Source organism: Phaeoacremonium minimum (genome assembly GCF_000392275.1).
Source record: "Phaeoacremonium minimum UCRPA7 unplaced genomic scaffold PA7_03_scaffold_40, whole genome shotgun sequence".
In the NCBI taxonomy this organism is placed as follows: Eukaryota; Fungi; Ascomycota; class Sordariomycetes; order Togniniales; family Togniniaceae; genus Phaeoacremonium; species Phaeoacremonium minimum.
In genome coordinates, this window is record NW_006920947.1 from 235565 (window position 1) to 254237 (window position 18673).

Sequence of the window (18673 nt, forward strand, 5' to 3'; positions counted from 1 at the left end):
GAAACATCACCCACCTATCTGGCGATGACATAACGGAGAGATTGATTGGCGGCTCGCCCCCACATCAAGAGCTGAAGAGGAATGGCGCAGCAGCCACGACAGGGGACGGGCTTCTAATTTGTCCTGAACCCCAGCGCCCGTCCCCCTCTTCTCCACCCGCGGGCAGAACAGGACAAAGCCAGGGCATGCGGAGTGCCCATGGGGAAGGAGAGACCTGGTACGGGCTGTACGAGTATGGGTATACCTTAGGTAGGTATGGTCCGAGGGTGCGTGCCTGCCCTCACTACGGTCCTGCCCTCGGCGACCTGGGTGGCCTGGTGCTGAGTGGTACCTTCCATGCTCCCAAACGCCCGACGGCTCCAAATGTACCGACCGATTCCACTCCTTCCCTCTCGTTCGGGTCTGGGTAGTAGGATACCTGCCTCAAGTATATGGGAATGTCCCAGTGCATACATGTGTGTGCATACCTCCCTAAGTCGGTACATGTACTACGTATGTACGTACGGAGCAGGCGCAGGGAAGGAGCGAGGAAGAGACATGGATCCTGAAATGCTTAGTCGGTTGACCTGCCTGCTTCATGCGTGCGTGTGCATTTTCCCCGTTTCCTTCCTCCAACAAACCTACACACCACCTGGGCACACTCTCGCGCCTCAATCCCCAGTCTTCTAACGGCCTGTCTACCCCTACCACGACTGATCATTACCTTACTCAAGACTAAGTTATCATCACCCTCGGAGACTTAACGGTTTCCCTGTCGCTGAGGGGTTGTGTTACTACTCTATAGTGCCCGGTACATCACAGTTCAGTGTTCTGATCTGCCCCTGTTATTCCACCTTGCCTGCCCACCTTACACAGTATGTAATTCCGGGGCCCGATCTCCACCTCCTCATCTACCCCATCCATCCATCCATCTATCCACCCACACACGACACACGGTTACAGCCAGTCGGCCGGTCTGTGATTCTGCCACCCAACCGCCGTACAGACTTAGATTCTTCACAATCTGGATCTGGCCCAATTCACCCCCTTGACTTTTGGCTCTGGACAGAACAGGATAGGACAGCACAGGACAGCACAGGACATACATCGCTCCCCAGCCCGCATTGGAACCTCGATCAACCAAGGCCTGTCTGCATCACCTGGCAAAAGCTTGTTGTGCCTTGCCTCCGCGTCCCCTCTCCGATCCCCTCCTGGACAGACAGACAGACAGACAGACATTCACCACTGGTGCTGGTGGTGCTGGCTGCTGCTCCTCACCGTCCATCTCCCGAGGAGAACACTTCCCTGCTGCTTCCCCGCTCGCGGAGTCCTTCCCCAGTCTCTGCTCCGAGCGTTGAATTCCCACATCATCTCCTCACCTGCCGCTCTGGACTCTTCGCTTGTTCTCTTGCCTCCAGTTCCTACTGTATTCGTGTCCCCTCCTCACATCTACAACTCTCAACGAAGCCATTTACCCTACCCTCCGTCTCTTGGCGCGCTCCTGGGACCTCTATCCTTTCAGGGAATCCGGAAGCAAGATACCACTTGACGAACCCTCTCGGCAGGCACGTCCACTGCCACACAGACTCTAGGGCTTCCTCGTCCAACCGCCAACCGTCCACCTGCCCCACTACCTCACAGGACATCCCGTCCTACAACTGCCCATCCGTATACCTCTCCTGAGCTTTGTCTCTTCTTCTCCTGCGGAGCAACCGTTCAGTCCCGTCATTGCACGGCTGGTGCAGGCAGTCACCCAAAAGCCGGCTGCTACCTCATCCGAGCCCTGACCAACCTGGTTCATCTCCTACTCCTGCAAGTTTCGAGGACAGCGTCACCTTCGAAGCAGGGAACTGGGCCACTGCGGAGCCAAGAGACACCCAAAGGAGGAGAGAGTCTTCCAGCAGGAGAGGAGAGAGGAAGAGAGGAAGAGAGGCGAGGGGTAACCCGAGAAGAAGAGTAATTCCGCCTTAAACCAGCCTGTCTACTTGAGGGGGAGCATGATCGCGTTGCTCGATTCATCTATCATCCGTCTACTACGCACTTCACCCCACAAAATCGCCGGCCGGCCTGCTCCCAAGCTGTTTTACTCTTCTTCCCCCACACGTCGTACTGCGTAACTCTTTCACTTCCCATTAGTACTTGCTATCATCTGCTTCCGATACCCCAAAACTGGCTGCTATCAGCCACTTGCCCTCGCACACAATGCTCCCCATGCAATCGATAGAGGGGAACGTAACGGAGGAGAACGGAGAGACACGGCAGCAGAAGCCCAAGACCTTACCGTGTAAATACTGCAGCAAACGGTTTCGGTGAGTTGGAAGACCCTCTATCCACCTCCCCTTTATCTGATATTAGCTTACATTATACTTTGATTTAGGCGTGTGGAGCATGTCCAAAGACATGAGAGAACACATACCAAAGAGAAGCCATTTTCTTGCGGCTGGGCTCGTTGTGGGAAAACGTTTGGTCGACGGTGAGTTAGTCCTTTTTCCTATCCATCCGTGTGATTTGTCTGCGTCTTTGGCGCCTTGCCTTGCTTCCACCACTCACCATCCTCCGCTCTCTACTACTTCTCATTGTCGTAACCCACGTACACTCCCCGTCCCTCATGCATCAATCCTTCCTGATGCCTTCACATCCACACATCTCGATACAACTCATCTCACGCTGAAGGATTATGCTTATATGGACATCAGCGATCTCCTTGTCCGCCATGAGAAGCTGGTGCATCTCAACGAGGGCAACAAGGATGGCGGTCGACCTCGAAAAGCGTCATCGGGAAACGGTCAAGCGGGGCCCGCTGACAATCATGGCGATACCGAGATGCTCGGCCTGCAGCATCAAGCCCCTCAGCCACACTATCCTCCCGGTGCGATGACTTCGGCGGTCGCCTCATCACTGCCGCCGGATCCGCGCATCCCGCCGAGAGCGGCACCGGCGTGTAATTTAGACCTCCTCTCCGACGCTGCCACACACCTCGCATCGGCCTCCGAAGTTAATACCATGCAGCCAATGATGACAGGCATGGGACAGCCCCAAGATGGACTCGCTCGAGTCAAGACATATGATGAAGGCTTACCCTACAGCGATCGCAGCCGGGAACAAGAGTCGGGAGTGCTGCCCGGCGCCTTTCAAGGACACTCGGCACAGCCCTCCTTCGATGATTATCATCTCTTCCTAGATGATTTCGCATCCTCGTCACACTTTCTTCCACCGGTCCTAGAGAGCGAGCAATCATTTGGTCTATGGCCACGCCCGCTTGGAGATATGCGCGGTCCCTCAAAGCCATCATCGTCTTTTCCTTCTAGATTCCCATCGCTTGCGCCAGATCCCCGGGATCCAGAAGGGACTTCGCGGTTACAGGACGATTTGATGCGCGCACCGACCTGGCGAATTTCTGCAGTGGACCATACTGTAATAAAAAATCGATTAGACGAATTTTCCTCTGTCCTTCCGAACGATTTTGTGTTTCCATCACGGCATACCCTAACCAGATTTCTTGAAGGTTACATTAGTGGATTTCATGAGCATCTTCCATTCCTTCACATTCCCACACTGTCTCCAACTGATCTGGCTCCGGAGCTGCTGCTGGCGATTCTCTCTGTCGGTGCACAGTACAGATTCGAAAGCCATCGTGGGCATGCGCTATGGTATGCCGCGAAAGCAGTCGCCCTCGAACAGATAAGACGAAGACATAGCCATGAAGTTCATGGACTGCTACCAACGCCTGCGGCTTATAGTCCCCATTCCACAAGGCCATCTCCAAGCTCTGGATTTCGGCATTCTTTCACGTCCGTCCATCAAGATCGGCCGATGACCCAAGATACACATCGCGAGCCATAGTGAGTTTCGCCATTTGATGGAAATTGGACCGTTACTGACTCTCAAGCAGTTCACCTAATAACCCACAATCCCGGCTTGAGACGATTCAAGGCATACTCCTGTTGTTCTCGATTGGCTTGTGGGGTGCAAAAGCTATCTTGCATGACGCATTATCTTTGCAAAGTCAGCTTGCTCTGCTCATACGGGAGGAGGGGCTGTTGGGAGAGCCTGCGCAGGCCGCAGACTGGGAAACCTGGATTCGAGTAGAAGGAAGCACTCGAACGAAGCTTATAGCATACTGCTTCTTCAACTTGTGCAGCATTGCATATAATACGCCTCCGTTGCTTCTCACTTCGGAAATGAACTTGTTCTTACCAAGCCCGTCTAGATTATGGCGGGCTGAAAGTGCATGGCAATGGCAGGAAGCACGACAGTCAATTCCAACGCTTGACATCACTCTTCCGGACGCGTTCTCCAGGATATTGCACAGGCCATCTCAAGGTGCCTTGAGTCCGATATCTTCACTGGGTAATTATATTCTCGTCCACGCCTTGATCCAACACATCTTCTTATTGAAGCAAACCTCCTTTGCGATCGCATCTCCTTTCGAGGTTCATCGGGGCCTCAAAATCGAGGATGTTGAAGAGGTTAGCCAGGCTCTTCGTGTATGGCAAATTGGATTCGAACAACATCGACTTAGGGTCGCTGAATCTGCGCAGCAAGCTGGAAGCGATAATTTTCCTGGAGGACCGGTGGCTTTCAACTCAACAGCACTCTTGCGACTGGCCTACATTCGGCTCTATACGGACCTGACACCCAGTCGAGTTCTAGAAAGCCGCGAACCAATATTGATCGCATCAGCATTCAGTGATGCACCACTTGTCGTCCGAAGTCCTCGTTTGCACAGGGCGATTCTGCAGGCCATTCATGCATTGTCGATGCTGGTCAAAGTTGGTGTCAATTATGTTGCGAGAACGAAATCGCTTGAATGGAGCATGCAGCATTCCTGTGAGTGTAAATTTAAGTTACATCATTGATTTGCCTAAATTTGCCGCTATGCTGTATGGTGTTTCATCGCTAAATAATATTCTACACAGTATGCAACCTCGAATGTGCGGTTCTTCTCTCTAAATGGCTCATGACCCTAGCGTCGATCAACCCAAACGAACCGATCTCCCCTGAGGAGAGAAATATTCTGGAAATGGTCCGTCGTATGCTAGACGAAACCGAGTTTGCCGTCCCCATCGACCCATCGCTTTCGGGCACTGGCGCAGGCCAGCCTTCGAGGATGGACATGGCGCTCAATGATTCTACACGGTTACGGCAACTCTCAGTAGCTGTCATTAGGTTGTGGGCGGAGACATTCAAAGGCAATCACATCTTTGAGATGGTTAAGGTTATGGGCCTTGGCCTTGAAGGCTATGCAGACATCCTGGAGAAACCAAGAGATAGGACGCCTCTGGGAAGGCTGGCGCCGAATCCTGGAATGGGTTGACTGTAAAATGTTGTCGAGTTAGCCGAACCACGACATCGAGTGTGTCGTTTCCCCGCCTTCCGGTGTTTTCTATTGGTACCAGACCTACCTGAGCTCTATGAACGGCCACGTCGCTCCGCAAGAAGCTATATCGTCGCTTCTTCAATCGCAAGCTTCTGAACAATGTGTATCCTGGTTAGATGGGCATGTCGTCCACGAGGGCCGGGACGAGTTCTGCACCAGACACGAGATTCATGGTCCTGAACGCTACCTGAGATGCGAGAAAATGCCATAGATTGGGCAGCATGCGGTCTGTGTATGCCGCGGAACCCTGCGCAACAGCTCTCGTTCTACATATACCACCGAACCGCGGTATATGCTGGCTGTCGAGAACAAAAGATCTCGTTTTGTGGATGTTGATTTAGCGTAGGCTTACTTTGGTACTTTGGAAAGTTTTTGTCGAATTTTGCTGTCAGCTAGATTAAGATACCTCAGATTATTGAAATTCTCAAGACCGTCTCACTTCATTTTAGTTTTAAAGGTCAATTCTCGATCTCGCCGTATATCTGGAAAGAGATTTCTAGATCTCAAGGCAAAGTTGAGTGAAGAAATAAAAGGATCCGTCGCATTCACTATTTGTAGTCTATTTGTTTGAGATTCCTGTTACTAAATAAGGAGGGAAATCGAATTTCCAAGGTAAGAAAGAAGAAAGGTAATACATTTCATTTCACTGCAATTTTAGTCTCCGTGGGAACATTTCTATTGACCAAAGAACGAAATGGAATTTCAAAGTTACCCCTGTAATTATTTCACTGCAATTCAAGTCTCCGCAAAGAGCACTTTCATTGGTCAAGGAACGAAATGGAAACTGAAAGGGGAAAATGGCAGGTTCTCACTGCACTTGAAACTCTGTAGAGAGTTTAGGGAAACTGATGCATGTCACATGCCTGCTTTACTGCAAATTTAGGAGTTGGGAATAGCTCCTAGCATCCCCATCCAAATTGGCAAGACACGACATATTATGGAGCATATCGCGACTCGAATCATAGAGTTAACAGAGCAGGGATCATATGTTCGTAAGGCAGGCACGGTCGAGGAAATATGGCATGACTAGCATACTGCGAGAAAAGTATCTTTGATCGTCATTTTATTGAAGCGTCACTTGTGCAAGCTACTAATATAAGGACAAGGAATTGTTCAACATGCCTGATACTTCGCTTGATGATATGGTATAATTTACTCATCGTCGGATGAATCATCGTCTAGATTGCTCAGGTCTGGCATCACAGTGTCATTCAAGAACGTGATCTGGTATTGTCAGGATAGAAGCTCGAATCAAGGGAAAAGGGGCAGATTATTGGACTTACAAACCCAACCATTGCCTGAACAATTTCGGCAATCTGCTCTTGGCAGTTGTCGGCTGTCAGGACGCTGTCAGATATCTTCTTACCGACGGTAAAGTTCCTCAGCTTCAAAAGTTCGATGTCTCGGTGTTCGGGGATGAAACCCTTTCGTAGAGTGTTAGCATTGACGTGTGTTCAGGGTCAAAGTCAACGTACCTTGGGCTTTGTTTTCAAGGCGTTGCCCTTGTTTTCCTCCGTGAAAGTCTTTATCACGGACTCCTCTGTGTTCTTTGCTTTCGGTAGGAACGTTCTCCGAAAGGCCTCATCCATGAGCACGCGGCGCCATCGTCGAGGGCGCTCATCTATTGATGCGCGTAATTTCTGAATATGCCCGGCCTCGGGGTGCCAGAGCCCACCACCGACAAAAACATTGCCGGGTTCGCAATGGATATAATAGCATGCGTATGGGCCTTTTCGCCCTGTCCGTGACCAGGCTGCAGAGTAGTGCGGCTGACGCACGTCAGAACTAGACAAATGAGTCAAAAGCACAGACGGTCCACTTACTTTATATGGCGTTGGGTCTTTACTGAATCGCACATCTCGGTAGATACGAAATATGACATCCTTGACAGGCAACTCTGGGATCGTCTCGTCCAACTCGACGATTTTCTCCGTCATAGTCTCAACAAAAGACTCCCAATCCTTCAGTGACCTCCGAAACTCAGCGTCGTGCACTTGAAATGGGTCAGCATGACACTCAAACAACAGATAACTGAGACAGTGGTTGACTTACATTTTAACCATGACCGCTTATTGTTTGCCTTCAGGTCCTTCAAGAACAGTAGTGTGTTTTTGTGTAGCTTGTCATCCTCATATGGGACCCCATCGATGTCTCTCAACTTTGGCTTTGGGATGATTGTCACTCGCGGTGCTTCGTCATCGTCATACTCTTCCTCGTCGTCTTCTTCCTGGGCGCCGTTCTCCTCTGGTTCTTCATCGTGGTAGTCATCCTCGTCGTCGTCGTCGTCTGAGACGATCTTGGTCTTCTTGGCGCTTGACTTCCCATACGATTTTCTCGGCTTCTTGGCACTGAACTCGCCCTGAATGCTGGAATCATCATCTTCATCAGAGTCGGCCTCGAAATAGCGGCTCTTTTGGCCTGATGAGCTGATGCGCGTCGACCTGCGACGGCTGCTCGAGGATTGTGGAGTCGAGTCGGGTGTTTGTCTTTTGCGAGCTGGCATTGTGACTAGACCCTCGCAATCTTACACGGGTATCGATGAATGCTTCGCTTCAGGCTATTTTCACTGTTCTGTTGTTGTTAATGAGATGAATGAGAGTGAGGCTGATGAGGTCATTTCCAATCCTCGGACACGGGGAACGATCAAGCCGACCTGACACGCTTAACGCGAAATCACGTGTAAATAAAGTGGCTATTAGTCAGCTATCCCCTGAGCCCCCTTTTCATTCTCGATATTCTTCACTTTTTTTCTTGCCATGAAATAAACCGCTTAAGATCACAAAGCAGTTTAAATAATATTGCGATAAATATGTATATTCTATGGTGTATTTACTGACCAACTCGGCGGCAGATCCACCTCCTTGGTCCCCCAGGCTCCCTCGGTCTCACCAACCGTAAACTCTAACACGCCGCCTTTCATGAAAAAGTCATGCGTAATCCAATTCTTGGTGTACTTTTTGCCGTTCAGCGTCGCGCTCTGTATATAAATTGCCTTGCGCTGCGGGTCAAAGTTCTTCGCCCTTATGATCGCCCACTGGTCGTTTCTTGCTCTAATCTTGACCTCGGGGAAGAACGGCGGTATCAACAAGTAGACGTCCTGTCCTGCGACTGGGAAGAAACCCATGAAGGCGAAAGCGGTGAAGGCCCCCATGGCACAGTCGTCATTGCCCGGGATACCATTGACGCTGGCGTTGAACTGACTCGGGATATAGTAATGGGTAAAGTATGAGCTAAGTCCCGGCCTTGCTCCGTAGTGGAACTGAAAGACGGTCAGGAAGCTCTGCTCATTGCCCATGTAGGCGATGCCTGACGTGTGGAAGTATGACAGCCGCTCGACGAACATCTCCTTGCCGCCCATGGCTGCGACTAGCGAAGCCATGTCCTGCGGCACGAAGAACGAGTAGAGCCAGGGGCTGCCCTCGTAAGTATCGTACGCCGTGTCATAATAGCAGCTGTGAAACTGATGGATGGGGCTGCATAGCCGTGTGTTGTGATATCGCCAGCTTCCATCTAATAATCTAGGCTGCATGAAGCCTAGATAGTCGCTCCAAACAATCTCTTCCTGGGGATCTCTGTAGATATCTTCTTGCTCCTCGTTCCAAAGATTCTGCCAGTTTGTACTGCGGTTGAAATATTTTTCTGCATCACTTTTATGGCCTAGGGTCTGGGCCATGGTGGCGATACAGAAGTCATCATAAGAGTACTCAACAGTCCGTGATATCGTTCGGGACATCGGTCCGGAACCCTTTTTGTCCCTATCATCCCATGGAATGTAGCCCAATTCATGATAACTGTCGAGGTTCCCTCGTCCTTCGAGGCCCCAATTCATAGGCTCGTCTGGAATCAGGTCAGCGATGGGCTTTCGCCACAACCTGAAAAAAGTGCTAAAGGTTAGGGCCTACCTTCAGCATCTGATACTACGGCCTCATAAGCCGTCTTCCAGTCTATACCCTCTTCAATATTCTTGATGAAGGCGTCGGCAATGACGACATCTGCGTTAGATCCACCCTGCGTAAAGCCTTTACAAAAGCTCATTCTGCAGTCAGGAAGCTTCCCTATGCGATGTTTTAGCCAGGGAGTTGAAAGCAGGCCCAGACGTCTCACCTTCAAAGCGGTATATATCAATCAGAGCGCGAACCATCTCCGTCTGTGCACCCGGGTCAAGAATGGTCAGAAGTGGGTGCTGTGCGCGGAAAGAGTCCCAGATGCAATAGAATCTGTAGAACTATTAGTCGGGGCATTCATTTTAACGCCGTAATTGGGGGACGAACGAGTCAAAATACGGCTCGCTGGAGTTCCAGTATGGATTCTCCCCAGTGTAGTTCTGGGGGCTCAGCATCGTCCTGTAGATCCCAGACCAAAAGGTTGTCAGGAATTCTTCGTCCACTCCCGTGGAGTCAACCTCGACAACTGAGAGCTTATCCCTCCATGCATCCTCTGCAGCTTTTACAGTTTTGTTGAAAGAAAAATCGGGTATCTCCGTCTGGGCATTCTGACAAGCCCTTTCTTTAGACATGAATGAAACGCCAACCCTTGCCAGTATATTGTCATTTTCAGGCGCCTCGAATTGGATCCAGGCACCTGTCGAACCAGAAGGATTCGTCCACGAACCTGGCTGAGCGGAGTCCATGTATGCGGTATCCTCAATGGCATTATCTCCTGTGAAAGTCCCAGTCTTCCGAATCTTCGCGCCGATAAAATCCGCACAGAAGTAGGCCTGATAGGTACCGGCGCCAAATGACGGACTGTATCTTCCATTGCCCATGATGCGGCCGGTCTCCGGATCCACTCCAATGGTGCCAGCAGCCCGGCTAGACATGAGATCTGACAGATCCATTGATATCACTGGACTGTAAGGTACATTTCTGCCTGCATAATCAACCGGATTGTCGTCGCCTGGGAAGGAGAATCGGTAGAGAGCAGTATGCTCTGTTGCTGTCATCTCAGCATGAACAGAATGATTAAGAGATATGGCAAAGTATCCAGGACTGGCTTTCGCAGAGCCTGGAATTCGATTCACTGCTCTCCCTATGACGGAGTATCGGCACTCTGCGAAGTTATCATTCGGACATCCTGGGTTGACAAATATCGGGAAATTCCCCATCGAAGGTTGCTGTAAAAGACGTCAGCATATCAGGAACTTTCAAACCACCATGATGAAGGACGTCAGCACTCACTCCACCGGTTCCTATGTCATATTAGCCTGAGATACTGTGCCAATCAAGAGAGGCAGCTTACCAGAATCGTGCATATGTGAGAATCCAGAGATGGGATTGTCGTCCGACACATACCCAGCCGCATTTTCAGCAGGGGCGCGTACGTCAGCAACCGGCTTAGCCATGCCTTTGCTTGTTAGCATCTGCTCACAATATGTATCAATGATTTTATAGCCTACCATACGGCAGCGTTGCGCCGGGGAAGACATGGCCTCATGTAAGATTAGTTATCGCAGAGAGATGTGAGGACGAGTGTCTGCAAACCTCCATTGACTGTTCCTATCAGAGGATCAATGTATTTCAGAACGTCCACAGACACTGATGATGGCCTGCTCAAAGCACTGCTAGTCGATGGTCCGAAAAGGATAAACATCAACGTTTGTCCGATGCCTGAGCCGGATGTCGGGAGGAACATGATGATCAGGACAAAGACAAGGACAATCAAGAGCACCCTACTCCTCCGGGGAAGCCCCCGGGCGAGCTTAAAAGGCGCCATTTGTCTGATATTTTCCTTTATACCTCCGCGGTACGTTGCAGTCTTTTCCTTATGTTCCCGAGATAGATTTCATAGTTCATCCACTTTTCATCAGCCGAGGGTGTCCCGTTGCAGAGCTTGGCCCGCAAACCCCAGAAACAAAACAGAGGTTCAGTTTGACATAATGGGATGAAGGAAGGTTTATTTGAAAGTCGTTGAACGTTGAGAAGGCATTACAGACGAAGAAGCCAACGACTTCAATTAAGCTATTTGAGACCGTTTCAGGATGTCAGAGGCGCAAAAATTGACAGAAATTTAGAGGACAGTTGTTTTTGATCGCCTACTGCCAAGAGAATAGGCTGTCTGAGAGCGGGAGTCCATTGGATCCCTTCCCTAGACGCCACCAGAGCGTCGCGCCGCTTCTGGGGTTAGCTAGTCTCAGTGGTCATTCCCGGCTCAACATGCCTCCTAACTTCTGGCGAAAAGGGCGGAATAGTAACGACTAGGTAGTCATTGGACGCCTGGACTTTTGTCTTGACCCCATTAGGATGCAGAGAACAATCCTCCGCGACATTCGGCCTGCGACCACCTGAACACTGTGCTGTGGCGTTCCCCGCAGGGCTTGGCTTCCGGCTGAATCTAGTTGCTTGGCAGGTCAGGATCATGCCGTGTGCGAGGAGTCGCTGGGAGATGGAGGTGCAGCATTGACCAGCCATCTCATAAATGTGGGATTCGCATCTTCCATCAGCATCCTCTGACCTGCGTCGAGCATAGCGCAATTCGTGACTGGCGACTTTGTTCATGATATCGAGGACAAGACTAGCTTTAAGAGGCGTCCTGTCGTGCCTGGCTAGCTGCAGTTATGCAGCAATTAAGCTTTAAGCTTAAGGGGCATTCGGCCGCGCTTCCGAAGAGCTAAAATATTGCCCGATGCCTCGCTATATTTTCCTCCAATCCATAGGCAGTCCCCCTAGACCGTAGGGAACAAGGGACCCCGTAACATTGCGACTTCAACAGCTAGACAGTTATTCCGTATCATTAAGATAAGCCAATCGGCATCTAGTCAGGGTTTCGACAATATTGTTGAACGCCGGATCAAGGTCGCTGCCGGCAGAGCCAAAGAATCAAATTTTGGCAGTACCGAAACGGGTAGATAAGATGGATTGACTTGGACCCTGCATGCAATTTGGACACTATCAAGATGCTCAGCTGGATATGCGAATGCAACGACATTTTTCTCGATTAGAAGGCCATACACTCTTTACGTACCTCGCTATCTACACACTTGAGCGGAGAATCTCTGATATTTCTTTGCCATATATCTACCTTGTTCGTTCTTGGAGCGGTACTGATCCTATCAGCTCGGCAACGGCTTTCCAATTGTAGACGAGAAGTTCTTGGCCATCTACGCGGCTGATCACCGGTTATCTACCATGCATGTGTAGAAAGGGAGAGCATCTGCCGATTATCCGGCAGAACCCTTAATGTATTGTTAATACTCCATGGACCCTGGATTTTCATCATCGCAGATGGGGACAGTCCATAAACCGGGAAGGGTGAGCTCGAATTCTGCGTTCATCCATGTGGAACACAAAGAGGCAGTTTCACCTATGCGTGGTGTTAGTGTTGGTGGTCAACAGCATCTTCTACTTGGCAAGGTATCGAGATGCTCAATCCTTCCAGGCCCAACCTGTATTTGGGTCAGACACAGCGAGCGGATTTTCACAGGAATCTAGTTGTCCTGAGTATGGATCATATGCTTCAGCTCCTCACGATCCTCGTACTGGAGGCTTCTTTGATCTACCATATCAACGACCGACCCAAGAATGCAGAAAGGTTATCCTCTCAGAAGTCGAAGAGACCATCGAGGAGATGAAATCCATAATCAAAGATCCAGATCTATTCCGACTTTTCGAAAACTGCTTTCCCAACACGCTGGATACGGCAATAAGCTGGACCGGCTTTGCCCAAGGAGACTCTGAACAGGAAGTATGATATGCTAGTAAATTTTTGGTGTGAAGCTGCTAATTATGGTCCTAGTTGACCTTCATCACAACAGGAGACATCGAGGCAATGTGGCTGCGTGACAGTGCCAACCAGCTTCAAAGCTACGTCTCTATTCTACGTCCTAACAGCAGCAGTGGTTCTCTGGCCTCGCTATTTCGAGGTGCCATCAATTTGCAAGCACGATATATCTCGGCGTCGCCGCACTGCAACGCATTTCAGGCACCTAAAGAGGCGGGATTGCATATCTTCAACCGCTTTTCGTCGGGGGATTCCGTGATGCCACCGTATGACCCATCAATCGTGTTCGAGTGTAAATATGAACTCGACAGCCTGGCAGCCTTCCTACAGCTGAGCTACGACTATTACTCACGCACGCACGACGCCGAGTTCTTCGCCAGGTTCGGCTGGAAGGCGGCCGTGGAAAGGCTGATGGAGGTGGTCGACGAGTTGACGGGTGGCACGTACGCAGACGATGGTATGGTCAACGATGCTCCGTACCAATTCACGAGGCACACATCTGTAGCAACAGAGACGCTTGCCAACAACGGTCTCGGTAGCCCCGTCAAGGGGAAGACGGGGATGGTGAGGAGCGCGTTCCGCCCGAGCGACGATTCCTGCACTTACCAGTTGTTTGTCCCTGCGAATATGATGTTGGCCCGTTATCTGGCTAGTTGTGCGGAGATCATGGAGCCTATGGATAGCCATCTGGCGAGGAAGATGACCACTTTTGCAGGTAACATCAGGAGAGGGATTGAGAAGTATGGACGCGTGAAACATCCCGAGTTCGGTGAGATGTATGCGTATGAAGTTGATGGCTTTGGATCAAGCAATTTGATGGTGAGTGATTCTTGTCCTCCACTCAACGCCGAGTTAGGTCAATTCGATGAGTGGTGTTTGGGACTGACAATGAGCAATGCCAGGATGATGCAAACCTCCCAAGTCTCTTGAGTGCTCCCCTAATGGGCTATCTACCTGCAACCGATCCCATCTATCTAGCAACTCGGAAATTAATCTTTAGCAAAGAGAATCCTTACTACATGCATGGTTCCGTCATAAACGGGTAAGTTAATGTCATATATCCTCTTCTGCTTGATATGAAAAGCTGCTCACAGTCACCCAGAACCGGCGGTCCTCACATCGGGCCAGGAATGGCGTGGCCGATGTCGCTTATCGTCTACATTATGACATCCGACGATGACAAGGAGATAGCCGACCTCCTGAGACAACTGCTGTCATCTACGGATAAACTAGGCCTCATGCACGAATCAGTCAATGTGTACAATCCGAAAATCTGGACGAGAGGATGGTAGGTCTAGCATATCATCTGCCCCCCTAAGAGACTCTGCCATGCTAAGTGGTCTATTAGGTTCTCTTGGGCGAACGGTCTATTCGGCCAAATGCTCCTAGATTTGAGAGAAAGTAAGCCTCATATACTAGCCACAGGCTTTTGATGGCCTGGATAAAGTATTCCCATAGGTATTTCTACAGAAGAGAGGCGAAGATGGCATTTCACCGCAAATTAGACTTACCGGAGAGGGTTTGCTGTTAACTTTGCTGTTAATTTTGCTGTTTTGGGCTTTCACTGCAATTTTAGCCTCACCGGATAGTAGCACATCGCTTCTGATTTATGTCGATGAATGGGTCATGATCAGACCTTGTACCATACAGCAATTTTCAAGATGTTCCGTTCATTGTCATACGCTACCGATCTATTCAATGCTATGTCATGATTCAACGCCTATCAAGTGCCTTTGTCTAGCTCAAATCAAATCCTGCGTTGGACTTCACAGCGTACAGTAATTTGCTCTTCAGCTGCGACAATGACTTATATTTCGGCAGCTTTAGCAAGTTGACGCACGTGCTAGCGCTGGGCAGGCGGTCCTGATCATCACCGCCGTCCCGAATGCTAAATCTCGGGCTCAACTGCCCAAATCCCAGGAGCGGTGCGCGTGGCGTCGAGGTCACGTACTTAAGCACTTCCCTGCGCTCCTCATCCTTCAGCGAATGCATGACGTCCCAGAACATACTGACGGTCGGATGCTCCTCGCCATCATCTCCAATCACGTAGAGGCCGCTGTAGACAGTGTTACGGCGGAGATCTTCGACATCAATCTCAGATGAGTCGCCGCCAACCAGGCGCTGGAGCTCTGACTGGTTGAACATGCTGAGCCAAGATGGAGTGATGATTGAGCCTAATCCCTTGAGGAAGGCTCTCGTCACTGCAAATGGCTGAGCGACGAGGCGGTGGTGCGCCATGTATGAAATGTACAGGGGCCGATTTTCGTTCGTGACGGAGACCTGGTCGCCGTTTGGAATGAGATTGCGAGTAACGGTGCGGACCGGCTCGCCAGGCATCGAAATCTGATCCTCGATCGTGAAATCTGCGCCCATGTCGCTGATGTCGCCTGGGTAGTTCTTCAGACTTAGCATGCCTTGGTAGAGCTCTTCATCCAGCTCTTTAAGATCATTGATGTTCGCCCGATACCCCGAATCTGAAGCTGCCGCCGACCATTTGAGCAAGAAAAAGCCGGCGAAGACCACGTCGATCAAGATGCCTTCATACATGCACTTGCCTATGATACGCCCGAGAAATTCGTATTGGTCGAGCAGCTCTGTGATGCTTTCACGCCATTCTGGCGACTCTTGGGTGAGACCGGCTTGCCGTAATTTGTCCTGTCTCTGGTCCAGAGCGGCAGGATTGGGGTACAGCGCATTCCGGCTGTTGGCTACAAAGAGACTCAGCTCATCAGTGAAAGCCTCCTTCGTCACGCTGGTCAGGAATTCCTTGGTGACACCACCACCGTCGATGCCTGCTTCTGGAGTGTCAAACTGGTCAACAAAGGTGATCTGGATCGGCTCTTTCAAGCCCTCCCTTAGATCGTAAAACTGCTCGAAAGCATCTTGGAAAACCTTTCCTCGTCGAATTTTGGCATGATGGCGCCCAATGGCGTCTCTTCCTCTTGCTGTTGGGTTGAACGGGCCACCATGCTCGTTCAAGATGGCCATCCGCCAGTTATCAGGGTCGATATTGCCTCCCCTCCTCCTATCTTTGTCAAGATAGACGAACTGCCGGAAAATTTTGACTCTCGTGTCGAACGGTATAACAAAGGGCATATTGCGCAGTATCTCTAATTTTGGACCGATTGCAGCCAACATTCTCTCCCGCTGCGCTTTTCTCTGTCGTTCTCTGAACTTTTCCATCTTAGCATACAGCGAGCGGCGCTGTCCATCAACGGTGAGAAAATCGCGTCCGGCATCTTCCATCTCTATATCATCATCCCCTTCCTCATCGCTCTCTACTTCAGCGATTTCATGTTGTCTCTGCTCCTCTAGAACGACTGCCGACAAAAACCCCTCCATGTCAAATCGAGAGGTCATCAGCCAGTGATCCTTTGGCAAGAATTGTCGTCGAGAGTCTCGCTCATAAAGCATATGCACCGCTGTGCTGACCATATTTCTGAAAGAGCTGAAATCGAATCCGGAGACAATGTCAAAGGTTGCAGGCCTCGGTCCTGTTGACAAGTCTGTGACCCTTGATATCTCTCCCTTTGCTGAAGAGCTAAAAAGTTGATCGATAGTTGCCGAGGAGTGATTGAACGAAGAGTGCTCTCGAAGCAGGTCATTGCCATTGTAGTATAGTGTAAATGCCAAATTCCTCAAAAAGATAGTCAAGTCCTTGAGTTCTTTCAGAGAGAGGCAACATGACCGTAAACGAGATGGTGAGTTGTCATACTGAACAGCAGAAAAACCCGCGAAGAAGTCCTCGTCATCGGTAAGTCTGAGAACGAATACGTAGAGTTCGAGGAATAAGAGGATCGTCCTCCATTCACGATCCCACAACGCCTCGTCTTTGGCAACTGCGGCAGTCCGTGAGTCTCTGCGTCTGAGCACGTTAAGTGTTGCTCTGTCATCTGATAAAATGCGTGAGAACAAAGCCGTCCTGCTCATTGCGTTCCAGAAGAACTTGACAGAGGGAATTTTGCCTGTCGAAGATGGAATATCGGCCATGAACAGCCGCAAGCGCATGTCATCCCCGAGAATCGGGAAACATCGAATTAATGTGAGTATGTATGCTGCCAGAAGGCTGGCTTCGTCGGCTTGTGAAGAGGATATGGCATAATTTCTGCACCATGTTAGCTACGACGTAATAGATAAGCAGACAAGGCAGATCACGTACGTTGTGAACTTCTCGAGAAGGTCTGAGATCTCATCCTTGTCCACAAGAGAGCGGATGGCCTCGGCAACAAACGGCGGAAGTTGGTCTTCCGCATCGGCAGACTTTAGTGTTGCCTCTTTCGACACCTGAGCAATCGGCCTGTCTCTTAACTCCCCATGAAGCGCTGATAGCTGAGCGTATAGCGCATTGAGATACAGAGAATTCTGCGAAACGCCTCCCTTTGCGCGTTCCAGGGCAATGAAATGGGCCAGTAACCATAAGAGATCGTCCTTTGTTCTCGTGGCAGCGGTACCACTTGAATAGCCGTTTACAATAGCGGTGGAAAGTTGTCGGGTGTCTACATGTCCGGCAAACACGGTGATATGCTCTTCAAAGAACGCCAATGCATGATGTGTAAGAAAGGAAAATGCAAACGCTTCAAAAGCTCTTGGTTCCGACCCGGTCTGCAGTGGTGCTAGTATCGCTCGCTGTAACAACCATAGGTTTTTGTCTTCTCTTGTACCAGCACTTTGACAGTATTTGGCTATCGTCTCATAATATGAGTCTAAGCTGTCTCGTACGGCATCGACTCTCGTAGTAATGATTTCGAGTAGAGTAGTAAGAAAGCTTTGGGGCAGATCGTCGGAGCCGATCCTACGTGAGATGGTTAGTTGGTAGTCCCAAGGTGTTGGAAACCCGCTACAGTCGAAGCAAACATACCGTTGCAAAGCGACCACCAACTGATTCCCAAGCCTCCGTAATTGAGCATCATCCAGCTGTCCTGGCTGGAGAAGCTGGAAGTCGGTTTGCACCAGATCCTCGGCAAACGCTCCAAAGCGACGGCAGTCATCTGGGCGACTAGGGTCGAAAATGGCGAGAGCGAGGGGCAACGCTTGTAGAGACCTCTGAAAGCGATCTTGTGTCGAGCCGTCTTGGTATAACTGATCAAACGCCGCCCGTCTCGAGTCCTTCAAGCTCTGCCTTGTTTGATGACCCCGCCATGTGCGCTGGATGTTCTGGGCCGCCTTCAGCCTCTCCCTTTCCAGCTCTCGCTTGCGGCGCTCGGCTTGGGCATCGGCGATGACGGTCTTGGAGGCATTGGACGAGGCGGAGGGGGTCCATGAGGTTGCGGCGAAGGGATTTGTATTCTTCTGGCCGCTCAGGTTCACATTTCTCGGGCGTCGCGAGCTCCCCGAGAACGTCGGGAACATGTTTGGTGGGGTTGCTTCAGCTGAACTTGGAGAAGCGATCGCTCCAAGTCACTGCTCAAAGAGGTTGTAGTACCCTATGGTAATACCACAGATGCCGCAATCGGTGGCGACTGTCGCAAGAGATTGAAAGAGCCCAGATGCACGCTGTACGGTGTGGTCAAGAGAGAGTTTGTCGGAATGGCATGGAGGGAAACATTTCCCGCGAACTGGAACCGTAGCTGAGAGTGTTTGCTGGCGGGCGAGAGACAG

The 18673-nt window shown here is 50.5% G+C and overlaps 3 protein-coding genes across 3 annotated transcripts; 1 reads left to right on the forward strand and 2 right to left on the reverse strand.

The window, feature by feature from the left end:
• Positions 1–6511: 6511 nt before the first annotated feature.
• On the reverse strand, positions 6512–10196 carry UCRPA7_770 (putative glycoside hydrolase family 92 protein; the record flags this gene model as incomplete). Its single annotated transcript, XM_007913363.1, has 10 exons — positions 6512–6583; positions 6643–6783; positions 6835–7128; positions 7183–7352; positions 7412–7809; positions 8197–9196; positions 9262–9414; positions 9464–9576; positions 9643–9802; positions 9971–10196. The coding sequence occupies 10 exons, from the start codon at positions 10194–10196 to the stop codon at positions 6512–6514; spliced, it is 2727 nt and encodes a 908-aa protein (XP_007911554.1).
• Positions 10197–12579: 2383 nt separating this feature from the next.
• UCRPA7_771 (putative duf1237 domain-containing protein) lies at positions 12580–14580 on the forward strand (the record flags this gene model as incomplete). Its single annotated transcript, XM_007913364.1, has 6 exons — positions 12580–12606; positions 13091–13857; positions 14076–14117; positions 14178–14363; positions 14424–14476; positions 14534–14580. 6 exons carry the CDS (start codon positions 12580–12582, stop codon positions 14578–14580), a joined length of 1122 nt encoding a protein of 373 aa, XP_007911555.1.
• A 232-nt stretch (positions 14581–14812) lies between these two features.
• UCRPA7_772 (putative iq and hect domain protein) lies at positions 14813–18424 on the reverse strand (the record flags this gene model as incomplete). The annotated part of the gene is made up of 5 exons (XM_007913365.1): positions 14813–16185; positions 16807–16940; positions 17235–17359; positions 17795–17867; positions 17934–18424. The coding sequence occupies 5 exons, from the start codon at positions 18422–18424 to the stop codon at positions 14813–14815; spliced, it is 2196 nt and encodes a 731-aa protein (XP_007911556.1).
• Between the last annotated feature and the right edge of the window lie 249 nt (positions 18425–18673).